We start from the raw sequence: 19109 nt of genomic DNA, 5'->3' as shown, positions 1-19109 counted from the left end.
TCACAGGAACAAATTAGTTGCTGTATGGTTTCATAATCATAAACCTGAACCCGGTTTTGCAGTTTGTTGTGTGGTCTGACTGCAGTGTATATTTCCATCTCTCTGTGTGTTACAGTACTATTATGTGGATAGTACAAATATTCACAAAAGTACTCTGTGTGTGTGTGTGTGTGTGTGTGTGTGTGTGTGTGTGTGTGTGTGTGTGTGTGTGTATACTTTGTGTACCGGGGTGACCTTGCTGGCTATCTATCTATGTAAAGTATGCTGACTGGGAGAATTGAGTTGAACTGGGGGAGGGAGAGACGGGAGACATGACACGCTGCAACATTAAAAACGCGAGAGAGAAACATGCAAGCAAATTGACTAGACGTATGTAAAATAATTGTACTTCTTTCTGTCCAGTGAGGGTTAAATGTCTATGCCTTGACGGTAAGCATCAAATGAATTATATTATGCTAATATAGTGAAAGAAGAGACAGTACTGAGACTCTACACAGTCACAAAACTGTGTCTGTGTGTGTGTGTGTGTGTGTGTGTGTGTGTGTGTGATTGGCATTGAGTGTGAGATTTCTCTCTGTGATATCTGAATGAAATGGGTCATTGACTTCCCAAAACAAACAGCCAATACAACACAAAGCCTCACAATAGCACTGTGGTTTCACTCTCTGTCTCCCTTTATGCTTCCAAACTCTCTTTTACATCTCTTTTTCTTGCCCCAATCTTTCGACTTTGCTTTCCTCTCTCTTGTTTCCAGGTTATACTGTAGTATGACATCATCCCCGGGCTTTGTTACACCCCGGTTTTGTGTGTGTGTGTGTGTGTGTGTGTGTGTGTGTGTGTGTGTGTGTGTGTGTGTGTGTGTGTGTGTGTGTGTGTGTGTGTGTGTGTGTGTGTGTGTGTGTGTGTGTGTGTGTGTGTGTGTGTGTGTGTGTGTGTGTGTGTGTGTGTTTTTCCGGACGCAGCATTTTCTGCAGAGAGAGGACATAAGATTGAACCCCTGACCTCTTGACCCTGAAAGCTGTCATACACACATACACAGAGGTGCAAACATGCAGCCATTACCTCAGCCAGTGTAACATGTGAGTGTGTAAATGTAGGAGGAAGAAATAAATGAAATGATCTTTAGCATGTGAATGATTTGTGGGGGGTTGTTTCGTAATTTTTTCAGCAAGTTATCTTAAATTCAGATAAATTCAATGCAGGTTATCTGAGTTGACTCAATGTGTGTGTGTGTGTGTGTGTGTGTGTGTGTGTGTGTGTGTGTGTGTGTGTGTGTGTGTGTGTGTGTGTGTGTGTAGTTGTATAGTATCTGTGAAAACTTAAGTTTTGTGTGTACATGGGTGATGAAACACAATGAAGTGAAACACACCAGAAATATTTTTAGTTTATAAAGGAAATACAAATATAACTGAAACCAGTTATTAAAGAAAGTAGATCCAGCTTGTAACTACAGTTAAAACCACTAAATTAGGCCTTAATAAATACATCAGTTGTAGTTTTCTATCAGTATGAAGTCGATTATAAAAGAAAGATGTCATTGGTGTCAGAGTTTGGTGGTTTTTTCAGAGGTAAATGTTACACTGGTGCTGCTGTCAGTGGTTTGAGTGTTAAGTCGTGCAGCCCAACACACACATGTTGGTCTCTTCTGCCCCACAGTGGCAGCATCACACTCTTTACCACAAGATACATGTGGTTGCTAAAATTCCTCTTTTGCCTCCTCTCGGTTTCACTTTGTTCCCTTTTTCTCTCAATCATTCTCTGTTTGTCACGCAGATTTTTAATTTTTTAATTCTCTTTTTTTTTTGCATGCTTTCTTATTTGATCACTCCTCTTTCTCCTCAACCAATACAAGAAGTGCTCAAATCAAATTGGCTTGTATGTGTTGAGAATTTATGTATTTGCTGATTTTAGGACAGACATGACTTTGGGTACTACAGTTTTGCCTCCTAAAGACTCACAACACTGTCGAATGCTCCCTTTTTTAAAAAAAAAAGGTATTGAATATAGAAAAAGTACAATGTTACGAGCTGATGTTGGCTTTTCTACAGGTACATAGGTAATTTTAGGGCAGGAAGGACTCTGGGTAATGTAGTTCTGTTGCAATAGGAAATCAACAACAGAGAACAGGATTAACAGCTGGCATCAGTATCACATCTCCATTACCTCATGTCATCTGGTAATTGTGGTGATTAGGACATGACTAATGGGAAAGAAACGCATTACTCTCTCCATATATCCGCCTTTATTTATTATATGTGACTAAAACGCTGCATGATTACTTTCCTAATCGTATTATTGTTCTCTGGTGAAAATCATACATTTCCTAAATGACAAAGTTGTTTTTGAATTATTGTATTAGGGTTGGAAAATGGGCTCAAACTGCAGCATGAAGCTGAGGTTTCTGCCCTGACAGCAATTAAATGTCGTCAGATTGATTGTGGTTGTGTATTGTTGTGACCGGAGGTTGCTAGGACTAAAATGTCAGTGGCTTTTCCGGGCTGAGTTGATAACCTCGAACACGCACGCACACACACACACACACACACACACACACACACACACACACACACACACACACACACACACACACACCTCTGCGAGGTGAGAGTAACTTGAGGAACCCCTGCCTTCCAGTCGCAGCCTGAATCATGCTGAATCACGCTGTAATGTCTCCACGTCTAACATGTGCACGCACACACACATTGGTTTGATCGCCCCCCCCCTCTGTCTGAAGCTTTTGAGCACGCCATTAGCAGTCAGCAGACATCATTCAAAGATAGCGGTGGATAAATATCACAGCCAGGATGCATTGCTCACTCATAGCAACAGAGGTAAATACACACACACACACACACACACACACACACACACACTCTCCTCCCTAACACACAAATACACACATCTTCCACAAACTGCTGCCAATGTGTAAGCACATACAAATGCAACATGTATGTATGCATTCAAATACAGAAAGAGTTGGTGTGCTATGCTCATAAATATATGAAATTACTTTTAACATGCTGAACTAGAAATACACACACAGGAAGAAGAGCATGAGGGTATCTCCCTCATCTTTCTTTAGAGAGTGTGAGGAAACCACACACACACACACACACACACACACACACACACAGAGTACACATTTCCGTTTGTTTAGCCCTATTTTGGGTTTTTACCGGGTTTCTAACGGTGCACTCAGCAACGGCTGAAGTCTGGTCGCTTGTTTCAGGGGAAAGGAATTCACTGTTAGAGTGTCAGAGAGCGAGCGAGATTGAAAACGAGTGAGAGAGAGAGAGAGAGAGAGAGAGAGAGGGGAGAGGGAGAGAGAATCTGAATGGAGAGAAGAACTCAGAGAAGTTATTAGCTGCAGTAGTTCTGTGCTGAATGTAGAGAGATGCTGTAGAAAGGACGTGGAACATTGGTGCTTTTGCTTTGTGTCCAAACAGAAGAAGTGAAAGGAGAAGAAGGATCCTTGTGATTCTGTCGGCTGACATTTAGAAAAACTTTTGTAAAATCTCTTCTTTATGGACACAACTAGTTTTGGGACTTTACATGTAAGCCTGCAGACGGAGCAATAACTTTTGCTTTTGGTTAGTCTTTTGGACATTTATTGTCAGCTTTTGGAGCTCCCTGACATTTTTTTTTTTTTGTAAGAGTTTGGGAAACCGAGCAACGTTCAGTTAATGAGACAAGATGGACTTTCTAACAGACCCTGCGATCCTAATCCCTATCCTGGTGGTGACTTTTCACTTCTTGACAGCAGCTGGATGTTGGTTTTACTGTCGCCGTCGTCGACGGACAGCCAGGTTCCAACAAGGTAAACTGTGACTTATGAGGTTTTGGTCCAACTGCTGCGGAGAGAGAAGTATAAGCTCTTTCTGTTTCCTTTTTTTGAAAATCTTCATCTCTTCTTCAAGTCACCGCTCCAGCTATGATTTATCTTGTCTTTGCAGTGAGAAAGGGAAGATCTCCCATTAGCTCCATGTGCTTCCTGTTTAAGCTCCACCCCTTCTGCTGTGCCATTTTTATAAGGGAGAACTTGACTTCTCTGTTAGCATGTTGGCGTTTAAATCACGGCCTGTAGCATTTAGCTCAGCACCTGCGAGGCTTTTGAAAGAGTAGGCCTACAGGTTTTTTTCTTTAGCTTGAGTCTTATCTGAAGTGGCTTGTGCTGTAAATAGTATATGGGGTTTATATCCTGTTTTATGCTTTTGTGGTGCAGGACTTGATTACTGTATCTCATCTGCATGAGTCAGAGGAGCAGAATCTTCCATATTTGAGCTTCTGAATCATATAGTCTAATCCATGTAATTCAGCCTGGAGACTGCAGTCTGTGTGTGGCGCTGCTTACGTGGCTGACTATGTTTTTGTTTTATAACTTCATGCTTTACACTAAACAACGAGCTGCTGTGCTGTCAGTAAGCTGCTGAGTTAAGTCATGTGTCTAATTCTTCATAGTTAATGGTAAAACACTGATTTAACACCCCATTATGCAGCATTCAAAAAATTCCAGTTGGCTTTTCTAGTTTAGCCTCAGCGCTAATAACCTATTTATAGCCTATTCATTATGTAACAGTCTGTTCTATCCAAACATATATATATATATATATATATATATATATATATATATATATATATTTAGCTGCATATGCTAAACCATTTTGACTTGGTATTTTTATGGACCTTTATACCTTTTGCTCAGAAACTGTTGGTAATGCACCTCGTGTTGGTTTAAATCCAGTGCCTCACTGGAAAAACTGAGCTAAATTCTAGGTTAGTCATGATTGGTTTTGGGACATGTTTCTAATTTTATCTGAATGCAACGATTGGCTTTAATTCACTATGGGGAGAACTATCTGGCATGATAGAACAGTGCAGATCAATGAGGTCCATCGATACTGAGAGAGAAGCGGATGTAACAGTGATGTTAACAGAGACAAGGGAGACCATGTTAAAGAGGTAAAGCTCCCCAAAGTATAAAGCACAGCTATTCAGCAAAGTAGAGAGGGAAAGGTAAGATATTTCTGAGGGATAATAATGATGAACACAAATTATCACAAACCTGAGGAATAATATCTTTTTTTTTCTGATATTAAAGTGACACTTTACCCCAAATCAGTTGTGTGCGCTTGGCCTTTGTGGGCTTGAAGATGACCAAAAAAATTAATAAAATCTTACTTTTGAGCACCAAACCTCACAGGAAGTAGTTTTATAGCATTTACATATATATTATGTAATTGTGCTGTATCCTAATACAAAACAGGAGCTTACATGTTGTCCACTAATACGGTCAGTTGAGGGTGCTGTGTCCAATATGCTTCACTTATGGATTAGGACAGCTGTGGGTGGTTTCATGAGGGTGTTTGTGTTTATTTACTAAATATTTTCTTACAGTAGTTCACATTGACATTTTTTTCATTTAAGGTAGTCTAAAATATGACTTCATATAGATGATTAGGAACAGTTAAAATGTGTGTGTCTCTCATGAGTAATACGGTTTTAGGGACGTGTCCGCGTGAGTGATTTCCAGACTAGAGTGAGGCACGACTTAACTCATGCGTCAAACTTGACTTTCATGTTTACTTGCTTGTTTGATCTTGTCTCTAGGTTCTAGATGAGCCACTGATGTGTGACACCAGATGGGGGGGTGTATGTGTCCATGGTCATACTGCGTGATGCTGTCGTCTTAATCTTTTTCTCATCACAGGAAACTTGGCCTGTCACAGTGGTAGGCCAAGCATGGTAGGGTGTGTGTGGGTGTGTATATGTACATTATGTGGTTTGAGTTGACACAACTTGTAAGTCATGGTTTACAATTTCTTTAAAATCGCTAAGCCTTGTTCTTAAGCTCTCTTAGTTTATATCAGTAGCTGTAAATCCAAAATACAGAACCGAGGGTTCTACTGATTAAAATGGTCCATAGAAAACAGTGCGTCTTGTAGGATATTTGTTGTATTAAACTCCATTGGATTACTGAGACACACAGGCCCTGCAATGTACTGAAGTAGAGGGCAGGTCTGGTTTGGTGGCATGCCCACTGAACAGGACAGATGATGTATTTATTTAGATGCAGGTCAGTAGTAAAACCACCCTGACCCTGAATCATCTTCAGTTAACAACATAGACTTTGGATTCGCTCCGTCCTCCACTCAACGACGTTTACATGCCTTTTTGTGTATTGTGTCATTTTTGGATTAGTTTTACATGAATAAACCTTGGTCTTATATATGAATGGTATTGATCTTCAGGAGTTTCCTCAAAAAGGAGGTGTTTTTCTTTGTGGCCACAGGAGGGCAGATTGAATCTGATGTTATTCCGGTGACGGGGCTTGTGGCTAACTAGGCTAGCTGGATGCAACTTGTTTCCTAGGATGGCGAAGACATACTCTTCCTCTGATTGGGTAGTACTTGTTGCCTTCGTTGGTTGGATTGGTTAGGTTTAGCCACGAGGAGGTGGATTGGTTAGGATTAGGGTAGAGTAGGGCGGGACATGCCTTCACCATCCTGGAAAACTCACTAGGCAAATACGCTAACTCGACAGCTAGCTGATGTGTAATTGGTATGTAATTACCTAACAAACGGGGAGAGAGAAAGTTTGGATATTTAAGACTAAGTACTGAACTGAACTTCCTGCCTCCTCCAATCAGCTGATTTGCAGATCTAGAGTGACCTTGTTCTGCTTTACAAGCATTTAGCATTTGGGGTTTGTAGCTCAAAGAGAGAGCAATGGGATAAGAAGCGGAAGGAAACGAATAATGAAATGGAAAAAAAAGAGGGATGAAGCCTGCTGCCAAGCTTTGAGTGCCACCAGAGAGGAGGAGGAGGAGGATAAATGAACCCTGGGGAAGCCAGCCTGGCTAAGAGGGAAACTGAAAAAGAAAGGGAAAGTGAAAGAAGGGAAGATGACATTAACTGAGGAAAGGAGGAGCACACTTGGAAACATCCCTTCCACAATTGAATCACAAGAGGGGAAAGCCAGGACACCGGAATGGGAGAACAAAGGAGATTAGAGGCGATAACGAGAGAGAAGGAGAGAGCGAGGGATAAGCACACTGCGTGGTATTAGAGGCGTAAGCTCAGTCGGGTATTTTTAGTGTGGATGGTCCCTTAGAGATGGAAAGAGGAGAGCTTCACTACGAAGACTCTGATAAAAGGAAGAATCTGACGGCAAGAGGGAGCAAAGAAGAAGAGGACAAAAAAGAAGGTGGGATGGCGAGAAGGGAGTGACGTCGGTGGAAGAAACAGACGAAAAGGAGGAGCTTGTGTTGCTCTGTCTGAGCTTGTTTTCGACTGTAAGAGTGTGTGTGTGTGTGTGTGTGTGTGTGTGTGTGTGTGTGTGTGTGTGTGTGTGTGTGTGTAACTGTACAGAGTACACCTGCTTTAAGAGTCAGGTGCGGCTGTCATATCAGCAGAGGTCTGTCCTCACTTCCTGACTCCTGGACAGGGTCACATGAGGATCGTTGTTTGACTCAGACGCTGTAGCTGAGCTTTTTTAGCCTGTGCAGACTCATTGCTTCCACACTGCTGATTCTTGACTCTTCTTTTGGTAGAAAATTATTCAAAACTGCATCTGCGCTGTCTGGGGCAGCAGAGCTATTTTGAGAGACTGCGATAAACAAGGAAGAAGGGAAGAGAGATGCTTCACAATAATCTGAGTCCAGGCTAACAGCTGTGGAAGGAAGCGGATCTGGACAGGGAATTGTCTTGTCATGATTTGGATGATGTGTTCTGCAGCGAGCAGTGTGAGTTAACGCCCGCTGGCTGCTTACTGTGGCTGCCTGAAAAGCACAAGTCTGGACAAAGGCCAGAAATATGACAAGGCTTTTCTTCATTATGTACCCCATTGGTCAGCTCCCATCTCTTTTGTGCACACACAAGACTCATGCTCTAATGAGATGAATGACTCAGCTTGGGCTGGTTTTCCTTACAATATTAAATTAAACAACGTCACAAATCAGCCAGGCCTCTTTTAATGGGTCTAAAGTCCATTTCAGCCGAAGTGTCTTCCACTTTTTTCTTCACACAGCGACAGAGCTCACACCGCCAGGAGCCCCGAAAAGCCTCAGGACTGTTGACTCTTCGGCAAAAGAAAGCTGGAAAGTTTGTGTTTGCCTCTTAAGGAAAGGAAACATGAGAAAAGGAGCAGGAGTGAAGGAAAGGGAATGAAGATATCAGGGCGCTGCTGCATCTGGTATTTGTCAGCTTGAACAAGAGGAGTGTATGTTTGCATAGTGTTGCAGAACAATCCATACTTGTGGTTTTTGAATGCTTTTGTGGCTTGTAAAGAGGATTCGAGTGGATTACATCATCCCTAATGGATATATCTGGGACATTTTTTTTTTTCGTTCAGAATTGGTTTTTCATAACCTCTCTGCAGGATACAAACAAACCCCCTTCGGTCCCTTTCTCCAGTTCTGCTCTGTGACAAAAAAAAACAAAAACAGTGCAAAAACTAACTTCAATTGTGGATTCACTGAACATCTATTGCCCTTCACAGGCATTCAACTAAAAAAAAAGAGAAAATATCAAAAACGAAATGATTTCTTTTGGATCGAGAGTTGCTTACCTACGCAGAGCGAGGGAAAGGCATCGTAGGGAGAAAAGCAAGAAAAGATAAACAGAGCAAGCACCCCTGCAGCTCTGCAGAGAGACACCGTCAGCTGCAGCCAGTACAGACCGTCTGTTGTGAACTGGAAACAGAGAGAGAGAGAGAGAGAGAGAGAGAGAGAGAGAGAGAGAGAGAGAGAGAGAGAGAGAGAGAGAGAGAGAGAGAGAGAGAGAGAGAGAGAGAGAGAGAGAGAGAGAGAGAGAGAGCCACTGCCTGGTGAGGAAGTAGAAGTAAAGTGAGTGAGTAAGCAGGCTGAAGGGGAGTGTCCTTTTGGACCGAGGGGGAGGAGCTGCCGCTGACATTGACAGACACACGTGTGAGCAGCAAATGCTGCTGGGGAAAGGGTGACGGAGGGAGAAGGCTGGTCCGTGAGAGGCCGACATGGCAGCGACCGGGGAGAGAAGGAACGGGTGAACCACACAGATTTGAAACCAAGAGACAGAAAAGAGGAGAGTCTCCTCAAACTGGTCCTACCTGCCGCTGCTCTGCTTGTGGCTCACACTCCTACTGCAGCTTTTGGATACGTGGAGGCAGCTTGTTGCCAACAACGTCTTACTGCTATAATTATCTGACTTCTGGCGTGGATTATGCACCACCGTTGCACTAGACGGTTAGAGGAGAACAAACACTAGAGCTGTGGATGATGTGGCCCGACTACAGGAATGAATGTCAACTAAACGCTCACCTGTACTCGCTAATGTGCTGTGCAGGTCAGTGTGTATCCCAGCGTGTGTGTGTGTGTGTGTGTGTGTGTGTGTGTGTAACTAGACAGTGTTTGCAGTTGTTGTTTACATGCTGCCATGTGTGCAGCGTGGCTTCTGTCAGCACGTGTTTTCACTGTGTGTTTGAACAGTTCCTATTTGTGCACACACCGGTGACAACAGTTATGCCCAAATGTGGTCTCTATTAATCACTGTGGGTGTCAGGGAAAAGAATGAGGCGTGTGTGAGTGTGTGAATGTGTGCTGTTGTGTTTGGACAGCGTGGAAAGGGGGGTGTGTACGCCTTAACAATGCCCTCCACTGTCGATGAATGAGCGCCTTTCCCTGGCTGTCCCTCACATACCTTCTCATGTCTCCAGTTTGGGTTTTGTGAAAATTATAAAGATGGGTTCATGACCAAATCACCTACTGTACATGAAGCTGATGAGGCTTCACCGGTGCAGTGATGATTGTTTAGCACAGTGTGGTTAACCGATATACGTGTGTGTGTGTGTGTGTGTGTGTGTGTGTGTGTGTGTGATCTAATAACATGTTAAAGCCTCAGTGTTTCCCTCTGGGCTAACTAGCTCAACTACCCCGGCAGGTTTGGGAAGCAAGGCGTATTGCAGTGGCGAAACTATTTAGCAAGAGCATGTTGAAATATGTGTTCTCTGCCTCGGGGCTTGCCCTTTATGTAAACTCTCTGTCACCCTGTGTGTATGAGTATATTATGCAATGTAAATTGAACTTTTATCTAGTTGAGATATTGGACCTACTAAATCCTAAATTGAGTTTCCTCTTTGGAAAGCCTTTTAACTTTTGGAGCTTGACACATCGAAGGTGTTTAGAGTCTCTGTGAGTTTGGGTGTGTTTATATAGGTGTCAGAAAGACCGATAACAAGAAATCTTCAAAGAAGGAAGTGATACCGTCTATCTCTCCCCATGGCTGCTCTCCCGTACGGCTCCTCCATTGTAACTGATAAACAACTGACAGGAGGGGAAGTACCTGCAGCAGGCCCTTCTCTGATTGGTCGTTAGACAAACTGGAGGGAAAATACTCCTCTGTCATTGAGCCATTGAGTGTGTGTGCTAGTGTTCTTGATATGAGAAATAAAAGTATCTTATAATGGTTTTATTTTACCTCCATTTTTAACTACTGGAGTGAATATTTTCACTGATATCAAATAATTAAGTAACAGCTGAAACTTAAGTTGTGATCCTGAAACGATCCTGGAGAAGACTACATATTTTAAACACCTTTAAAAATATATATATGTAGATTTATGTCTACAGTTTTTGTGCTGACAACCAGGGACACAGGAGTAGCATCAAGCCACTTTTATATTTCTGCAGATATATTATTATTATTATTATATATTATTTGAAAGCATGTAGAGATCTACAACATTTATATTATTTCATTATCAGTTCATCTTCCGATTATTTTAGATTTTATTTCTCACGTGAACGATTAACCGTTTGGACTATATAATGTGAGATAAAGTGAAAAGCGTCCATCACAAATTCGACGTCTTCAAATGTCTTGTTTTGTTTGACAAATAGTCATATTTAAATATAAATATTGAGTTTGCTATCACAGAGAAAAGCAGTAAATCTTCACAAATGAGAAGCTGGAACCGGAGAATATTTGCCTTTTTCAGCTTGAAATTTCACTCAGACGATGAATTGGTTATCAAATAGTTGCTGTTTATTTTTCTGTCGATCAAGGAAAACTAACTAAAAGTGATGGATATGTCTTTATTTAATCAACTCTGTTGAATTCTTTAGCATTGCACGTTGCACACATATTGCTTTTTCTATCCCTCACATTGACTCAGGCCGTTTCGGGAACATGCAACATCACTTGAAAGGATGTTTGACTATCGGTCCAGCAGGAAGTTAGATATTTAACAGAATGGCGGGAAGGGAAAAGGAGAGAGGGTCTGTGTTTGCTCCTAGACAGACCAATATGAGCAGAGAGAGGCTGGATAGGAAGAGAGGCTCCATTGGTGTGGAGGAAGAGGTGGTGGAGGTGTTGGGTGGGGGGGTAAGATAACACAGTTGTGGCTCAGCATCAGGCTCTATTCCCGACCTGACTGCCTCACTCCTCTGGCCTGTGGAGGACTCAGGCTGGAGGTCTGCCTGGCTGCAAATCACACTTCAGATTGAGTGTGTAACAGACAGAGGGACATGTTACTGTAAACCTTATAAACTGAACTGACAAAGGAGGGAGCTCTATAAAAAAAATATAAACTGAGACAAGTCAACAACTGAGACAAAAAAAAAACGTTGTGCGCTCCATTGGTACAACCTGGATTAGGTCATCGAAGTAAAACATGATAGATAGATAGATAGATAGATAGATAGATAGATAGATAGATAGATATTATCAACACGACCTTGAACTCAAAGAACCTTCAGTTTCCTAACAAGTGTATGTCTTTACATCAGCTCATATACTGCTTTACATCACTGCTGAGAAAGATAAGGAACATGTAATAACTGTGAAGAAGACTGTTGTGAATGTACGTACTGTATGTGACTGATATCCAGTTACTCTTGGTTGTGTGTCTTCCATTGAGTAATGCAATGAAAGTGTGTTAACAAAAAAAGCTTAGAGGGAGTAATCCGATACAAGCAGCCACTAAGCCTGTGTGTGTGTGTGTGTGTGTGTGTGTGTGTGTGTGTGTGTGTGTGTGTGTGTGTGTGTGTGTGTGTGTGTGTGTGTGTGTGTGTGTGTGTGTGTGTGTGTGTGTGTGTGGCAACTTTCCTGCAGAAATCCTCTCATATTGTTATTCACAAATAAATACAATCCAGTCCAGTTGTCTGAGTGAATACAGCATCATCACTAACTGTCTTCCCCATAGGGGCTGTTTAGCCCATTGCTTAGCTCCTCTAAGCGTGTGTGTGTGTGACCTCGTCATCTACATAACTCTGTAGGTTAAGCATGCGGGCTGCAGCAACCATGCTGGATTTGGATTATGTAATTAACCTCCCTCCTCTCTTTTTCTTTTCTTCAGATGAGCGGGACAGGGTGCAAAAGAAAACCTTCACAAAATGGGTCAACAAGCATCTCATCAAGGTATGTATCCAAGTACAAATGGTTTGCACTTGCCTCTGTTTCGGTTTGTGGAAATCCTTGTCAAGGCTATTTTATATTAAATGCTGAAGGTTTGGTCTTGAAATGTATCATCTCGTCCCTTATCTTCAATATAAATAAGATTTTAATTGTGTTACTTCTCACCAACAGATCAAACAAACCAAAATGCTTGATTTTGAGTCATGGTTTAACCACATCATTTTTAAATGCATGTCTCAAAGGACTTTATACACTCTCAATACCCTGTTCTAAAATCTGACCTCCTACACCTTCTCAGACATTTATTTGAAAATCAATGAAGTGAAAGGTCTCAGGTCGTACTGTAATCATCTTCATCTGCCTGCGTTCTGGCATAACACTTGTACATACAGTACAAGTGTTTTTTTTTTTTTAAGAAAACCCTTCCTACTGGTCTGTTTCTTCTCCCTCCACCTCTCCGAGCTGAGACCATGTGGCTTCATCAGTCCTATGTGGACTGGTCAGTGTTAATGTGGCCTTGTCTGAGCCAGAGTGCTCTGGTTTGCTTTATCTCTGTTAGCAATGGCTCTAACGTTACAGCATGTTAAACAGTTCCCTCTGTCTGGCCGTGTTAACACTGTGATCGTGTTCAGCAGCAAAAGCAAAGTGGTAAATAAGCTAAATGATTGTCTTGAATGAATATTTAATAGTGGTTGTGAATTCAGAAATGTTTACTGGAATGCAGATATTGAATTATTGATTGGCAGACTGTCATCGTCATCGATAAAGAAACAAACTGAATGAGTTAAATCGGAATGAGCAGCTGCATAACGTCTCTGATACCATTTAGCTAAATAAGATCCACAGTTCTTCCCTTCACAGAAAGGACATAATGACACCTGACAGCCTTCGAATCATGTCAAAATATGGTAGAGCAGGCACACATACGTTATATGGAGGTGTATACGTTGATGCAGAAGGTCCAGGGTTCGAGTCCGACCTGTGACTTTTTCTTGCATGTCTTTCCCCTCTCTCTTCCCCTTTCATGTCTAGCTGTCCTATCCATTAAAGGCAGAAATGCCCCCCCAAAAAAATCATGTCAAAACATCAGTTAAAATGCTGCATGCTGAGTCAAACCCTTATAGTAGATGACATAGATTGTTGAAGATAATGAAACTGGAAGGTCCGAAATCCCTTACGCACTATGTACTCAATATGTATACTCTCGTTCAGTGTACTTTTGTGTGAATAAACAAAGAGGTATCTTTTCAGACGCACCGAGCTGTAATTACCACGTCACTTTCTGAGAGCCTTCTTGCCGGTTGGAGACGTGTAACCATGGTAACCCATGTCGTCCTCAGCTACTTACTGTTATCGCCAGATAGTGCTTCAATTACTCGAAAAGGTGACAAAACAGATTTTGAATATGTTGAAATGTAACTTGAAGTGTTACGGAGCTGCCTTGGTCGCTGTCCGTTTGTCTATCATGAACGTTGTTGTTACTACCACATTGCATTGTGGGATATTTTATGATGGCATAGTGTCCAGTGTTTGCATACTGTAATATTTTACCGTAAATAGTATTTTTTATTATTATTATTATACATTATAATAATTTAAGTACTAATGGTTTCAAACTAAGGTTTTGGACGTACTAAAAATAGCAAACTGTTTGAGTGCGCTAAATGGAATATTGAATGCAGCCACCGATATATTATCTTGGTTAGACCTATGAGCTATTTACAGTAAGTGTCTCCTTTGTACGCCCCAGACAGCTGCCTTTGCTGCCTCCATGTGTGCATAGTGCACACACACACATGCCATTTCTATCACTTCCATAAAGTACAGTATGTATAGCATGTGTCTCACACACACACAGGCAGTAAGGACTCTGAGGAGAGGAGAATGCTGGGTATTTCTGTCACATGAATGAAGTGTCTGTCTGACCCCATAACTCCGGAGCGACTGTCGTCACGGTGCCCAGCCTCTGAATGTAACGCTATATCTGCTGGCCCTGCCAGACCAACCACTGACGGTAAATGTAGGTCAGAGATGGAGAGCGAGAGCAGCAGACGGAGACACGGGGGGGATTTTTCAGTGCTGGAGATGCATCTCCCATTCATTTGTAGAAGGATGGGGCAGTTTTACTGCTGCTGAGTGTGCTTTACATTACAAACATTACATACGAGCAGGTGATTGGTCGATTAATCGATTAGTTGATGGACAGAAAATGAATAGGCAACAACTTTGGATGATTTAGATCATTCAAAGAAAAAACAATCTCTGGTTCCAGATTCTAAAATCCATCTAAAATATTTGCAGGTTTTCTATGAGGAGAATAATAAATATGTGTGGGTTGTTTCAGACTGTTGGTTGGACCAAACTAACTATTATAACTATATAAGTCATCTCAGGCTTTAAGGAATGCTGATGGACATTTTCCACCTTTTTCTAGACAAAACAATTCATTGATTGATTGATCAAGAACATAACATTATAACATAAGTTAATTATTAATTCAAATTATTGTTACATGAAACTAAAAATGGAGAGTACTGCTGAAACATTGGAACTTAATTTATTAATTGTTTTTCATAGTTTGTTTAAGTCAGCAAAAACATCTAATGTTCACATTTTCTACCCTCTCAAATGAGCTATTGGCAGATTATCTGTTTATATAATTATATCATTTTAATTATATATTAATTTTTGAAACATCTTTTTATTTTAGGCCTAAAACTCTTACATTTGAAAAGTTTAGAAATACAAATGTTAAAATAAAGTACCTAGAAACACCTTAAACAGAAATGTTTTGAAAAGAGAAAAATAGAGCAAGAAAGAAATGGCTCCAGGTGGGATAATGCAGCATGCACAACACACACACATACACACACACACACACACACACACAGCCAGCCATTACATTTGCACAGAGGTCATGTAGAGTTTGGTTGTCATTTTTAAAGAGTGCTGAACTCTACTGTCGTAGCGAGAGAGAGAGAAAGCAGCAAGGGTAAGACAGGATGGGTGGAAGAAGATGGAGAGGGGAAGGATGACATGAAAACATATGAAAGAGGAGAAAACTCTTTTCTGATCGGTTGAAATATCTGCTGCTAGTTAGATGACAAAGTGTTTCAATAGGCGATTATGTCCCAACACAGTGTTCTTTAATAGAGAGGGGGTGAAATACTTGTGTGTTCTCATCATCCGTTGACTCGTAGCCAGCACTGTTGAGTCTACAAACCTCCTCCCTATCTGCAGGGATTTACAGGAAAACACAGACAGAGAAAACAAAGGAGGGGGAGGGGGATTAAGAGAGAAAGACGGAATAGAAAATAAGCTCATGAGGCAAAGAGAAGGGACATTAAAGAACAGATACAGAGGTAGAACAGAGACAGCTGCTCACTGCCCTCAGCTTCCTATTGGGTGACATGATTGCTCCTTGTTTCCTGTTTGCTCTGTATGTGTGTGTCATGTCTGGAATGTTTTTGGCTGCTCAGGTGTGCAGGGTGTCTGTGTGTGTCTGTGTGTGTCTGTGTGTGTGTGTGTGTGTGTGTGTGTGTGTGTGTGTGTGCGCGCAGGTCAAACAATTGGCCAATATAATCAGTGAGCTACCTGCTGGCATGCAGTGAGACATTTTTGGGACCCACAGTGAGCACAAATCTAGAAGCTTTGTATTATGAAGTCAGAAGAAGGAGGCAAAAGGCTTTTCACAGAGATGGATTAGCTGCACTGTATCCCAGTAAGCTAACAAGATGTTTAACCACATGCAATCCGTCTGTCTTTGTTGTCAAATGAGCTACAGCAGCAAAAGCTACACAGAAACCAGGCTTGAGACAACAGACCCATCAGCAATGCTACGGTCAACACTGACTTTGATCATTAAACATGCATAAGGCCTAGAAGAATAGGATGTCAGGAACTCAAATGTCTCAGTGTTGTTTCCTCTAGAGTATCGCCAATGATTTATCGATTCAATTCACAAGGTCCTGATTCGATTACATTTCTGATTCGATATTGATTAGGTTAGGGGAATTTTAGTTACAACAGGTTAAGAAGTTTAACAGGGTTAAAAGCTTCACGCAGCCATGTGAAAAGTAGGCTCCCCAGGAAGTGCGCCGGGCTTTGAGGCAAATTGAACGTAGTGGCCAAACAGTGGAATTGCAGCTCCAGGCCTGTCAGGTGATGCCCTTATACATCCATGGTGATGAGGCATCTATTAAAAGATCGAGCAAAAATTGCGGGAACTTGCAAAAACTGCGGTTTGATGAAAAAGAGGAAAAAAACGTGATTCCTCCAACACCCTACTTTTTGATGATGTTCACGTCGCGTAATTACGTCACTTCATAACGTTCCCATGGCAACAGGGAAAAATGGCTGCTTTTGTGTGAAGTAAACGCAACTTTTTTCAACTTTCTGCTGAGATATACAGTATGTGCAACGAAAATGCGGGGATTATGAAATCATGCAAGCCCAGCATATTTTGCGCGGAAATCGGCAAATTTCTGCTGCAAAAGTCCGGCGTATTTGAAAAATGCGGACTTTGGCTGATTATGTATTGAAATATGCGATCGCATAATCACGTTTTTCTGGAGGGACTGATTAATCAATATCAGATCACTCAAAAAAAAATCAATTTCAGTTGGGAATTGATTATTTAAACCTGGCCATGATTTCTTCACACATTCTAGTGCGATGAGAACATGTTTCGCCTCATGTTCATAAATCCTGTGCGGTCATTTAAAAATGATTTTAAGCTAGCTTGTAGAAGCCATGAAACACGGATCCTATTAAATGTTAGAAAACTGAATAAAGGATGGAGAGAGAGTGCAAGCAGAAGAGTCTAAGGGTTCATTTTTGCAGAGGTTAGGTGTACTTTTATAAAGCGCCAATTCTGCAGTCAGAATTGGGGGAAACATTGCATATCATTTTTAGCATTTTATGGCCTGCTTAGAAAATTCAAATACAGTATGTGGGGTTTGCCAGATAAGGCGTGTTGCATTATATTAAATCACATTAAACTGAGCAGCATGTTAATCTCCTAAACATATCTTTAACTGGCATTTAAATACATTTCATCAGTCATTCTGCCATCCTCAAACCCCATTTATCCATTAAGTGACTGAAAACATTGGAAGCTTATTAAACTGATAAAAGCGGTTAAAATGATCCTCATATTCAGTCCAACGCAGATTTGTCCTGAGTGTATCAGCAAATGCTGACGCTGTTGCCGAGATGCTGTCCTCTTGGTCCTTAACACGAGCTCCATATGACAGCTGCCGTCACTGCACATCAGACACAGCTGGCTGTGTGAGCAACATCCGTGAAGACACACTCGTACACACAAAAAAACACCACAAAATGACAATCGTCAGATTCAGCTGGGTGTTAAATTCAATGACAGTGTCCCGAGACTGAACTCTGTCTTACTGGATGTTGTTTTAACAGCACTGAGAATCACACACCGCAGTCTACAGCGGGACTTAGGGACTTTCTGAAGTGGCATCTTTGGACGCCAATGGGAACATTGTTGCAGGTTTGGTCCATATATGCATGTAGGCTTATTGTTTGGATGCACCTACGATCATCAGAATTCATAAGAAGTATGCTAACAGTATGAAAAGGATTTGTTGTTTACTCTGAAACGCAATGCTGATGTCTCACAGTCCAGATATAGTATTGGTTATAAGTAGATTTTTCGGGGGGGTTGGTTTCATTTCAAATCACAGGGTGGGCTTCCAGTAAGCTGGTATTAAACCCAACATGGGCAGAGATGAATCCACTCATTCATGTTAGCTTGGAACCAAACGAAGGCTCTGACACATTGAGACACAATTAGACAAAAGCAGCACCTCATTTCCAGTCAGCGTTGGATACACCATTTCTTCCTGACATCTAATTAACACTTGTTCCATCAGCTCCCTTCTACAACAGCTGATGTCATCCTTCAACAGAAGAGTGAGAGTGCGACACAGATGCGGCAGGAGGAGGAGGAAGGTGGATAGGGAAAGTTAAAAAAAAAAAAGGGGTTATTGAGGACAAGTGGAGGGCTTTTTTCTTTTTTTTTTTTTTTTTTTTTTTACTTTTGTAGCTGCAGCTTTAAGCCAAAGACAATTATAGCTCTGAGCTCCACCTCAAAAAAGTCCTTCTGGGCGCCTGGCTAGCTCACCTGGTAGAGCAGCGGGCCACAGGTTCGATTCCGACCTGTGGCCCTTTGCTGCATGTCATTCCCCTTCTCTCCCCCTTTATGTCTTCAGCTGTCCTATACAAATAAAGGCCTAAAATGCCCCAAAAAATAATCTTTTTAAAAAAAGAAGTCCTCTGCCTAAGGCATCTACTTTAAAGAGGTTCAGGATAGTTGTTTCATTTGAATTAATATTTTGTAAATCATGACTTGGTTGGAAGGTGAAGACCGCTCTAGGTTTTACTTTTGTGCCTGTCTTGCCCTCCTGTGGTGAAATGTGGTAGTACAGCTTCTTGTCCTGAGGCCAGTACTGCAGCAAAACTTTTTTCGGTGCAGGCGAGAAGCAGGAAAATCGCTGTAATGCAGGTAGACGTGCCCTTTGTTACCTACGTAGATCTGCATTTTTGAAGAAACTACTTTGAAGCACTTTGGAATTTGGACTAAGTGTGTTGGGATCTTGTTTGCATACCAATGCCCCTCTCTTTCCACTGTCTGCTCTCAGATGAAGCAGCAAATAGTTTATTTGCAAAAATAAAAGCTTATCGTTTGCTTTTGTCTTT

The 19109-nt window shown here is 41.5% G+C and overlaps 1 protein-coding gene across 1 annotated transcript in view; it reads left to right on the top strand.

The window, feature by feature from the left end:
- Nucleotides 1–19109, top strand: part of macf1a (microtubule actin crosslinking factor 1a) — a 246337-nt gene that overhangs the window by 89799 nt on the left and 137429 nt on the right. The window contains 1 exon segment of the mRNA XM_028596953.1: nt 12328–12389. Coding sequence (XP_028452754.1) covers nt 12328–12389 — 62 coding nt within the window.

The sequence above is a fragment of the Perca flavescens genome, chromosome 14 (genome assembly GCF_004354835.1).
Source record: "Perca flavescens isolate YP-PL-M2 chromosome 14, PFLA_1.0, whole genome shotgun sequence".
Lineage (NCBI taxonomy): Eukaryota > Metazoa > Chordata > Actinopteri > Perciformes > Percidae > Perca > Perca flavescens.
The sequence above is the reverse complement of the archived record's forward strand: the minus strand, read 5'-3'. Positions and strand labels throughout refer to the sequence as shown.